The sequence below is a fragment of the Schistocerca americana genome, chromosome 2 (assembly GCF_021461395.2).
Source record: "Schistocerca americana isolate TAMUIC-IGC-003095 chromosome 2, iqSchAmer2.1, whole genome shotgun sequence".
In the NCBI taxonomy this organism is placed as follows: Eukaryota; Metazoa; Arthropoda; class Insecta; order Orthoptera; family Acrididae; genus Schistocerca; species Schistocerca americana.
In genome coordinates, this window is record NC_060120.1 from 959,147,665 (window position 1) to 959,160,154 (window position 12,490).

The 12,490-nt window shown below is 42.8% G+C and overlaps 1 protein-coding gene across 1 annotated transcript in view; it reads left to right on the forward strand.

Annotated features, from left to right (window-relative positions):
• Positions 1-12,219, forward strand: part of LOC124596151 (phosphatidylinositol 3,4,5-trisphosphate 3-phosphatase and dual-specificity protein phosphatase PTEN) — a 237,765-nt gene extending 225,546 nt beyond the window's left edge. Inside the window, exon 10 of the mRNA XM_047135173.1 lies at positions 12,044-12,219. Within this exon, the coding sequence (XP_046991129.1) occupies positions 12,044-12,084 (41 nt within the window). The 3' untranslated portion in view covers positions 12,085-12,219. The remainder of the gene's footprint in view (positions 1-12,043) is intronic.
• Positions 12,220-12,490: the final 271 nt, after the last annotated feature.

The window sequence follows — 12,490 nt, forward strand, 5'->3', positions numbered from 1 at the left end:
TGTCCACATAACATATTTTCTTTATTTGTCTGTGAGGAATGTTTCCTGAAAGTTTGGCCGTACGTTTTTGTAACACCCTGTATACAGTAAGTTTTGTCTCCCTCCAAATGAGGCAAAGTTTTTAGCTAATAAAGACAATACACTGCATAGGTTTAAACCAGGGCATCAAAGTTTTTGCAAAGGAGAAAAAAAACACGCTTATGATATCGATACAATCAAACAATATTTACAGCAGCTTAACGACAGAATGTTGAATAAGCCGGCCGAAGTGGCCGTGCGGTTAAAGGCGCTGCAGTCTGGAACCGCAAGACCGCTACGGTCGCAGGTTCGAATCCTGCCTCGGGCATGGATGTTTGTGATGTCCTTAGGTTAGTTAGGTTTAACTAGTTCTAAGTTCTAGGGGACTAATGACCTCAGCAGTTGAGTCCCATAGTACTCAGAGCCATTTGAACCATTTTTGAATGTTGAATAAACAAAAGCCAAAATAAATCAGTAGAGCGTTAGAGCTCTGGTGTTACATGGATTTTGCATGCGACGGCCAGTGTCAACGGGAAGTGCCGGTTTGTTTCCCGTTACAGGCAAAATGACTCTTAAAGCGCAATTTTACATGCGCATTTGATGAAGCGGTAGCAGATTAATCTAGTACGATATTCGTTTTACCGGTATGTATTAACAGGGCCAGTAAAACCGAAGATAACCAGTACTCCAGCTGGAACACGTGTACCATCCTTGGTCGCACTGCCTGCTACTGTCGTGCAGCAGCGCTACTCAGGCGCTGCTACAATACTCGTTGTTCTTCCAGTTTTACTGTCTCTGCTAAAACACATCGATGAAACGAATATCGCACCAAACCAATCTATCGAACAGGCACGTGAAATATCGCTTTAAAAATAATTTTGTTCCAAACGGGAAAGAAATCGTCGCTTTCCATTGACACCAGGCATTGCATGAAGGACGCGACGAACCGAGCTTGTTTGGGCTGACTCCAGCTACACACTACAAAAACTCAATAGCAAATTATTTTCAGCCATAATGTCTATGTTTGTGAATCGTGACTGTGTGGGATAATTATTTATTTCAAGTTTCTGCTACCAGTCACTTTTTATTTTATGGTTAATCTAACATAATGCAACGCGTTTCGAACATGTTCTGTTCATCTTCAGGCGTTTATACATACATAGAGAAATGTTACTTAAAAATAAACAGACTTAAACTAGATTTTTTACTGTAGCTGGTAGTGTGGCATTTGGGGGGAAGGAGGGGGGCAGTGTATGGCTAGAAATCGAAATCAGTGATGTCTTCTGCTGGTTTTCTTTTTTGTGGTTGACTATGTACATCACAGCAATGTCATCTTCTTGCTGCTTCACTTGCATCACTGGTGTAATGGCTGAGCTGTTGATTGACATTACACTATTGCACATTATATAACATCGAAGCAATTTCTGCAGTGAATTACGTTGTCAATCAGTGACAAATATAATGTGCAATAGTGTAATGTCAATCAAAAGCTCACCCATTACACCAGTGATGCAAGTGAAGCAGCAAGATGATGACATTGCTGTGATATACATAGTCAACCACAAAGAAGAAAACCAGCAGAAGATGTTCGAAACGCGTTGCATTATGTTAGATTAAGCATAAAATAAAAAGTGACTGGTAGCAGAAACTTGAAATAAATAATCAATTGCAAATATCTGCGGAAAAACCAGAGGAAAATAAATCTACGTGACGAATCTTAGGAGAGACACCCGGTGTAAATCACTAACACATGTAGTGTTTGGTAGCGTCATGCTACACTGACATAATGTTCTCACTGCAGTCTTCTACACTAATGTTGGTAAATCTACCGATGTCGTGGATCTCTGGGCTAAACTACGCGTGCGGCTACTTCAAAAAGACATGCCGGCCAATCAGAGTTACGTGCAGCGAGGTCACGTGATTTTAGCGTCCTCCAGTGGCATGTATACCTGGCGCCACCTGGCGAAGAACAGTCAGCGATGGAAGAGCGATGCTTTCCCGGTGGCGCACTGGTGGGTGAATTTGTGAAGATGCCGTCGGCACCGCCTTAAGAAGGCCTCCACCGCCAAGTTCTTTGTAAATGTGACTTGTTTCTGTAATCACTGAAACAGCGTCACACACCCTGTCAACCGATGAAGTTTCATTTCGTTTTCTCCTTACCTTCTGGGAGCTTCAGTTTTTCGGTCAGGCAATGTATATAAAAAAAAATAAAGATAGCGGAGACGGTGGTAATATGAAACACTCTTTTAGTTTAAAACAAAAAAAATGGCTCTGAGCACTATGGGACTTAACATCTGTGGTCATCATTCCCCTAGAACTTAGAACTACTTAAACCTAACTAACCTAAGGACATCACACACATCCATGCCCGAGGCAGGATTCGAACCTGCGACCGTAGCAGTCGCGCGGTTCCGGACTGAGCGCCTAGAACCGCTAGACCACCGCGGCCGGCTTAGTTTAAAACAAAATAATGAATTTACGTTAAGGCTATTCCATAAGAAATATCACCTGCATTAATTTATGTGCCCATAATCAAGGTTCAATAATAGTCGTGACTAAAAGCGAACATATTCAATAATTATAACATGTTCTTTAACATGCCATAATTTGCAAGTATTTTGAATTGGAATGATAATGTAGAATGCATTTTAAAACAAATTGTAAGAAAATGCCGGTTTATGTCGTTATTAATGAAATTATTAAACTATATATTGGCATAACCTGATAGAAAACAACAAAATACATCGTAAAATTATGATACATAATTCCAATTTACAATTAAATTTCTTCATGGACAAAAGTCGCAAATGAAAATTTCAGTCTCACATCCACAGGATATCTACATCTGCATCTACATGGATACTCTGCAAATCACATTTGAGTTCCTGGATGAGGGTTCATCGAACCACTTTCACAATTCTCTATTATTCCAATCTTGCATAGCACGCGGAAAGAACGAACACCGATATCTTTCCGTACGAGCTCTGATTTCGCTTATTTTATCGTGACGATCGTTTCTCCCCATGTAGGCCGGTGTCAACAAAATATTTTCGCATTTGGAGGAGAAAGTTGGTCATTGGAATTCCCTGGGAAGATTCCGTCGCAACGAAAAACGCCTTTCTTTTTTTTGATGTGCAGCCCAAATCCTGTATCATTTCTGTGACACTCTCTCCCATATTCCGCGATAATAAAAAAACCTGCTCCCCTTCTTTGAACTATTTCGATGTACAGCGTCAGTGCTATCTGGTAAGGGTCCCAGAAAAAAAAAATGGTTCAAATGGCTCTGAGCACTATGGAACAGCTGAGGTCATCAGTCCCCTAGAACTTAGAACTACTTAAACCTAATTAACCTAAGGACATCACACACATCCATGTCCGAGGTAGGATTCGAACCTGCGACCATAGCGGTCGCGCGATTCCAGACTGAAGCGCCTAGAACCGCTCGGTCACTCCGGCCGGCAAGGATCACACACCGCGCAGCAGTATTCTAAAAGAGGATGGACAAAGCGTAGTGTAGGCAGTCTTCTTAGTAGATCTGTTACATTTTCTAAGTGTCCTGCCAACAAAATGCAGTCTTTGGTTAGCCTTCCCCACAACATTTTTTGTGTGTTCCTTTCACTTTAAGTTGTTCTTAATTGTAATACCTAGGTTTTTAACTGAATTTAGGGCTTTTAGATTAGACTGATCTATCGTGTAACCGAAGTTTAACGAATTCCTTTTAGCACTCATGTGGATGACCTCACACTTTTCGTTATTTAGGGTCAACTGCCAATTTTCGCACAATTCAGATATCTTTTCTCACTACAATCTATTTTATTCAGAGAGCAGTAGATGTATTCACAAGAACAACGCTAGAAGAATAAATGATCTGTTCTAGCCTCAGGTGAATCTAACTTCAGCACAATATGGAATGAAATAGTGAACTTTAAAACTCGTTAAAAATCTACCCACTGCAATAAAATATCTCATGACCAGCAATTGTTTTTTTTATATGCAAATCAGTGTTATTTATTCTTAACAGTCCTTTTACACCGCAGAGGAATTTTCGAATAGAAATAGATAGTATTTAAAAATCTGTCTGTAGCAATTTCAACATTTTTAGGAAGTTTTTGTTCATTTGCCATATTCCACCTAATGATTATCATGAACATACAACTAATCGCTTCAGCCCAAACATTTAATTTTTGTGCCCCACTTGGAATGGTGCAGATTTATGTAATTACTGAAGAGGTGATCGTCATGATAGGCATTTGTTAAGTCCGAATAACACCTTTGCAAAGGAAAGTAAATATAGCATCCCCGAAAAATTTCAAATAATAATTTGTTCGACTCAGACACAAACACAATACATGGTTGTTACCTTTGAAAGCTAGTGAGAGAACGAATTATCAAGTCACACTACTGACCAAAATCTTGCAACTTCAATTGCCCTCGGAACCACAAGCTGAAGATCTTTAGTGCAAGATGCAGGGGACAGTTGACAGTCCAGTAGATGTTCCACGGTCCAGTTTGTGGTATCCACATGCTAGTGCCATTTCTGGAGGTTAATCCTGGTTCTTCCAACTCCAGAAGAAAAACGGTTGAATGACCTCCATATGATAGGTGAAAATATTTCGGCAAGTCGAGAAATCCACTATTGTTTCCCTGCTGTAGCTGCTGTTGTTTGCAAGGTTGAAGTGGTCTTGAGTAAGTTTCTTATGGCACTCAGCCTTGGTCTGGTGGAACATGCCCATGTGCTGCACGGAATGGCCGTGCGGTTAGCGGCGCCATGTCACGGATTGTCCAGTCCCTCCCGCCGGAGGTTCGAGTCCTCCCTCGGGCATGGGTGTGTATGTTGTTCTTAGCAAAAGTTAGTTTAAGTAGTGTGTAAGTCTAGGGACCGATGACCTCAGCAGTTTGGTCCCTTAGGAATTCACAGACATGCCCATATAATGAATGAGTTCCACAAGGAGCCTGATTTGTTCTTTTCAGGTTGGGAGCTGCTTCACGATGAGTAACTGGTGGTGGTATGTCTGCTGTTTGGTAGAGTTTTACATGTGGCGTGGATAAGCAGTAATAAGCGAACACGTTTCATTTAGAACCTTGTCACTTGTCAATTATGTTTGCGTGGATGTATTTGTACCAGACTAGGCGCACATACTCTGCAACACCGCAAAACGTTGCTAGTGCTGCCGTTCTTAGGGTTTATGATCGAGAGCTACCAGCGATGTTGCGAAGGATATTGTGTCTGGCTTTCGCTTTCATTCTCGCATCGTTGCAGTTCTGCCTGTACGTCGGAATATGACTCAAAGGGTCTTCCAAGTGTTTTGGATAGGGCATATTTACTAACTGTATCCTTGCCATGTTGTGTTAAGTTTGTGTCTTGCCTTGATTGAGCTTAAAATGGAACGCATTCAATTGAGTATTATCCGGGTTTGAATGAAATGGATTTTTAGGGAAATAGACACTCATCTCTACAAACGTATCTATCTGGTGGACTTCAACATCTTGACTTGTTAATCCCAGATCATGGGTATAAAAGAAACTGCTTGTGTTCGTCGAAAGTGTTTGGTCATTGGTATAGATGTTAAATAGCACTGGTGAAAGAACACTTGCTTTTGGTAACCTTTTCTTTGACGTCTCCGTCGACTAAGCTGATATTGGAAATCCACATAAAATCTTCTGTTTCGGAGTAAGCTTTGAATAAGTTTGGTAGAAACGAAATCTTTAGTTATCCCTCAAGACTTCTGTTATTATACACGGTGACTGACTGTTTTAAGCAGCCGTGAGATCGATAATAGCTATTGCTGTAATTCTCTGACATTCAAATCTGTCCTCAGTAAATTTTCTGAGATTGAGGACTTCACCCATGCAGCTTTTTTCTGGCCTGAAACCTGCTTGTTCTTGTGTTAGAACGGAATCAAACATAAATCAAACGATTCAGCAATATTCTCTCAATGATTTGGATCAGTTAGCACAGCAAGGATACTGGACTGTAGTTTTTGGACTCGTCTGACGATTTTCCAGGTTTTAAGATATGAATCACACGTGACGTTGGGGATATCGAAGGCTTTTATACACTTTCTGAAAAGCGTCAGAATCCTTACACTCGTATGATCACCAAACAGATTGCTGGTCACAAAACCTCAAAAATAAATCCGAAGACAACGAAAAGAAAAAATGTATGCTATGTTGTAAGGTTCATATATTACACATTGATGAATTATTGGTAGAGAAAGACAATTCTTGTCATTGTGAAGTTCTCGGTTTTGCCTGGAATAGCTACACAAACAGCTGTTTCTAAGCTACACAAATCTGATTCTCTTCTTCCGTGCTGCCTCTTGCGTAAGAGGGAAGTCTGAACTTACGTTGGTGTATTGGACTCGTAATCAGAATTAGTACAGTTCAAATCCCCCTTCCATCCATCTTGATTTACTTTTGATATCCAGGGTGTTCCAAAAGGTTACGGCCAAACTTTCAGGAAACATTCCTCACACACAAATAAAGAAAAGATGTTATGTGGACATGTGTCCGGAAACGCTTAATTTCCATGTTAGAGCTCTTTTAGTTTCGTCAGTATGTACTGTACGTCCTCGATTCACCGCCAGTTGGCCCAATCGAAGGAAGGTAATGTTGACTTCGGTGCTTGTGTTGACACGCGACTCATTGCTCTACAGTACTAGCATCAAGCACATCGGTACGTAGCATTAACAGGTTAGTGTTCATCACGAACGTAGTTTTGCAGTCAGTGCAATGTTTACAAATGCGGAGTTGGCAGATGCCCATCTGATGTATGGATTAGCACGAGGCAATAGCCGTGACGCGGTACGTTTGTATCGAGACAGATTTCCAGAACGAAGGTGTCCCGACAGGATGACGTTCGAAGCAATTGATCGGCGTCTTAGGGAGCACGGAACATTCCAGACTATGACTCGCGACTGGGGAAGACATAGAACGACGAGGGCACCTGCAATGGACGAGGCAATTCTTCGTGCAGTTGACGATAACCCTAATGTCAGCGTCAGAGAAGTTGCTGCTGTACAAGGTAACGCTGACCATGTCACTGTATGGAGAGTGCTACGGGAGAACCAGTTGTTTCCGTACCATGTACAGCGTGTGCAGGCACTATCAGCAGCTGATTGGCCTCCACGGGTACACTTCTGCGAATGGTTCATCCATCAATGTGTCAATCCTCATTTCAGTGCAAATGTTCTCTTTACGGATGAGGCTTCATTACAACGTGATCAAATTGTAAATTTTCACAATCAACATGTGTGGGCTGACGAGAATTCGCACGCAATTGTGCAATCGCGTCATCAACACAGATTTTCTGTGAACGTTTGGGCAGGCATTGTTGGGCGCCATGTTCTTCCACCTACGCCCAATGGATCACGTTATCATGATTTCATACGGGATGCTCTACCTGTGCTGCTAGAACATGTGCCTTTACAAGTACGACACAACATGTGGTTCATGCACGATGGAGCTCCTGCACATTTCAGTCGAAGTGTTCGTACGCTTCTCAACAACAGATTCGGTGACCGACGGATTGGTAGAGGCGGACCAATTCCATGGCCTCCACGCTCTCCTGACCTCAACCCTCTTGACTTTCATTTATGGGGGCATTTGAAAGCTCTTGTCTACGCAACCCCGGTACCAAATGTAGAGACTCTTCGTGCTCGTATTGTGGACGGCTGTGATACAATACGCCATTCTCCAGGGCTGCATCAGCGCATCAGGGAATCCATGCGACGGAGGGTGGACGCATGTATCCTCGCTAACGGAGGACATGTTGAACATTTCCCGTAACAAAGTGTTTGAAGTCACGCTGGTACGTTCTGTTGCTGTGTGTTTCCATTCCATGATTAAGGTGATTTGAGAGAAGTAATAAAATGAGCTCTAACATGGAAAGTAAGCGTTTCCGGACACATGTCCACATAACATATTTTCTTTCTTTGTGTGTGAGGAATGTTTCCTGAAAGTTTGGCCGAACCTTTTTGTAACACCCTGTATATGTCAAATCTTTTCAAGTAAATTCTGCTACTAATTCTTCATCACGACCTTAGCCAGTGCCAATGCCTGTGTTCTCCCTCTCGAGAAACTTCTTGCATTCAAGGTGGGCGAGTTTCAGATCCCTGCCGGCCGTAGTGGCCGAGCGGTTCTAGGCGCTACAGTCTGGAACCGCGCGACCGCTACAGTCGCAGGTTCGAATTCTGCCTCGGGCATGAATGTGTGTGATGTCCTTAGGTTAGTTAGGTTTAAGTAGTTCTAAGTTCTAGGGGACTGATGACCTCTGAAGTTAAGTCCCATAGTGCTCAGAGCCATTTGAACCATTTTTTCAGATCCCTATTTGGCCATCTATGTTTCGGTTTTCCGTGGTTTTGCTTATGAAATAAAGGAGACTGCCAGAGTGCCTTCTTTAGAAACACTTGGTCACACTTCATCCCCCTTTTTGTGCTTGTCTCTAAACGTGTCGTCGACAGGAAGTTAAATATTCATAGGAGAGATTGTGGTACATATACACAGGTTTCTTTTTCGGAATATTTTTCAATTTTTTGGTTATATTTATTGTGTTTGAAGTTGTTTAATCTTATAACACGATTGTTAAAGAGTAACTTGGTATATATACTTCTGACTCAACATTATATTTAAGAGTGCAAAATCATGTTATATAGGCTCAACTCGAGTGCATAAACGTGTCTGGGACATGGGCAGCTACCAGCATGGTCTGCCTGGTGTACGGAAGAAACGACCACCAGGCAGATACAACAGTTCGACCATCTCAGAAGAGATGGAATCCAGGAAGGGGTCACAGGCAGGGTGTCAGCACGAACCGTCGGGAAACGAGATTGCTCGATGCTGGATTGAGCTCTAGAGTCGCCATGCGTCGTTTACCGCTGATAGTATGCCATTAACAACAGAGACATTCATGGTATAGAGCCATTCGTTACATTAAACGTCATTCTGTGGTTTTCAGTGATGCGTCCCACTCTGTTTGTGGCTGCAGATCGGCGCCTCCGAGTCCATAGACGACCTGGTGGAAGGTCACAGGAGGCAGCGGTTCGTAAGACTCACACCACTCCAACCGTTGATATCATCGTCTGGGGAGCTGTTGGATATGACAACAGGATTGATCTGGTAATTGTTGAAGGGAGGCTGAATGATCGCAAGTATGTGGCAAGAATAGGAAACCTTGTTGTCACAGCCTTCATGAACAGGGTACTAAAGGGCATATTCCAGAAAGAGTATTTGGATCCCTGACTGGCATTCCCGGTCCTCTCGTTTGTCATCGATAAAACACATCTGGAATGCGACGGGACTTATACATTCATTAAAACCTTCAGACAGCAGGCTCCATGAAGTGACACAGCATGAGTTTCAGAAATAGCTGGATATTTCTAAAGATGACATTCGGAGGCTGCTTGGTTCCATGCCACAATGAACTGAAGAGTGAATTCGTACCCATGAGGGTCAAACCTCATAAGGATGTTGTTGATGCACATCAGTTTCTGAATGGAATGAAAGTTTAGTAATTTAATACCCTTTATGAGATGAAGATCTCTACAATGTTTGGTAAATATCGGACTGGTGCTTCGTGGGGTAACACTTTCTATTTCAGTCATTGTATTTTTTGTATTTATAGAATGTGTACCTGCGTTACAAAAGGATAACCATCTTCAAAAGTATAAGAGGTAGTCAAATGAAAATTGAACACTCTCCACAATGGGACCTTGGAATGGTTCCATTCAAAAGTAATCGCTACACAGGTCAGGAATTTATCCCGCTGGGAGACGATTAATTCCTGTTTCGTAGAACGCGGTCTGCCGCTAACGGATCCACAACTGCACCCACTCGTCCGACTGAAACCGACATCCACGCATCCCCTTCTTTAGTTCTCTACAGATGTGAAAATCACAGGATGAAAGATTCGCATTGTACGAGGGAGGTTGCAGTGTTTCCCAATCAAACCACTGAATCATAGCCTTCATCTGATTGAGGTGTCGGGACGGGCATTATTGTGCTGCAGAATAGTTCCGTCCAACATCTCTCGTGGGCGTTTTTCTTTAGGGCGCATCGCAATTTCTGCAAAGTGTCTCCATAGCGCTACATACACTAAGTGATCAAAAGTATCTGGACACCCTCAAAACATACGTTTCCCTTTTAGGTGCATTGTGCTGCCACCTACTGCCAGGTACCCCACACCAGCGATCTCAGTAGTCATTAGACATCGTGAGAGAGGCGAATGGACCGCTCCGCGAAACTCACGGGCTTCGAAAGTTGTCAGCTGATTGGGTGTCACTTGTGTCATACGTCTGTACGCGAGATTTCCACATTCCTAAACATACCTAGGTCCACTGTTTCCGATGTGATAGTGAAGTAGAAACGTGAAGGGACACGTACAGCACAAAAGCGTACAGGCTGACCTCGTCTGTTGACTACAGAGACCGCCGACAGTTGAAAGAGTCGTAATGTGTAATAGGCAGACATCTATCCAGACCATCACACAGGAATTCCAAATTGCGTCAGCATCCACTGCAAGTACAATGACAGTTAGGCGGGAGGTGAGAAAACTTGGATTTCATGGTCGAGCGGCTGCTCATAAGCCACACATCACGCCAGTATATGCCAAATGACGCCTCGCTTGATGTAAGAAGCGTAAACATTGGACGATTGAACAGTGGAAAAACGTTGTGAGGAGTGATGAATCACGGTACACAATGTGGTGATCCGACTGCAGGATGTGGGTATGGCGAATGCCCGGCGAACGTCATCTGCCAGCATGTGTAGTGCCAAAAGTAAAATTCGGAGGCGGTGGTGTTATGCTATGGTCGTGTTTCCATGAAGGGGGCTTGCACCCCTTGTTGTTTTGCGTATGACAGTAACACAGCACAGGCCTACACTAATGTTTTAAGCACCTTCTTGCTTCCCACTGTTGAAGAGCAATTCGGAGACGGCGATTGCATCATTCAACACGATCGAGCATTTGTTCATAATGCACGGCCTGTGGTGGAGTGGTTACACGACAATAACATCTCTATAATGGACTGGCCTGCAATGAGTCCTGACCTGAATCTTAAAGAACACCTTCGGGATGTTTTGGAACGCCGAATTCGTGCCAGGCCTTCCCAACCGACATCGATACCTCTCCTCAGTCAGCACTCCATGTAGAATGGGCTGCCATTCCCCAAGAAACCTTCCATCACCTGATTGAACGTAAGCCTGCGAGAGTGGAAGCTGTCATCAAGGCTAAGGGTGGGCCAACACCATACTGAATTCCAGCATTACCGATGGAAGGCGCCACGAACTTGTAAGTCATTTTCAGCCAGGTCTCCGGATACTTTTGATCACATAGTGGTTCCATGTTCGAGGTCGTCGACGAACAGACGGCCCTGCAGTCGAAAAAGGTCATCATGACCTTACTTGAGCTTATGTGAATAGGTTTGGGTTTCTTTGGGATGCTTCCACTGTCGGCTTTGCCGTTAGTCCTCAGGCTGTCAGAATGCTGGGGGGGGGGGGGGAAGGGGGGGGGGGTAGAACCGTCAGCGGCCGACCGCGTTCTACGAAACAAGACTCGATCGTCTCGTCTCCCAGTGGGATAAATCTCTTAATGCGTGTGGTAATTACTTCTGAATGTAACCATTCCATGATCTCGTTGTGGCGGGTATTTGGTTTTCATCTGACTGCCCCTTATACATCACAGCCACAAATTTGTCGTTTGGAGAGTCTCAAACTAGCTATAGTTTACATCATATAAATCTGAGAACTTCAATCAACCGCACCGTACTTTAAGAAGCTGAAGTTTATTGTACTGTATTTACTACATTTACTGGTTATTGTAAGAATCTATATAAACATTATAACAGAGTTGGTTGATAAATCAAATGTAAATATGTCTAAATTTGACGTAATTATAGCAGCCGACTGTGATAGTGGTAAATACAGAAAATTAAAATTATGAGAACTTTCAGAATTACTTTTTGTGCATGATATTATAATTTTCTGTGGTACGGTTGTTCATCTTCACAAACCTTTTTTGTCTTTACAGATGAGTCCGGAAGTATCTGCCCAATATTTTGTTACTACTGAGGAACTGTTCATCCCTACAAATCTTACAAAAGATGTGGAGGAGCAAGATGCTGTCATTTCGTTAAAAGGAACACGACATCCCACAATTGTTAAAGTTGAGCAACGCGGAATCTGTAAAATAATCTACTTGTTGGAATAATGAAATAAAAGTTTGTATATATTTTTGAAATTGTGTAACTCTTTCTTTGAGCAATGTACTGGTTCGAGCACCAAGAAAACTCCATTTTACACATGAGCTTTGCCTACAGCATCTGATGATCACCACATGGCCAGCACTCATCACTGTTGACAGTCGATCCCATTAAGAAACAGTCATATTTTAATGATCATTGGGAGAGAATTTTCAAAAATGTGAATTAAAGATGAGAGGGGATTACAGTGAAATCTAGAGATCCTTGCCTTAATT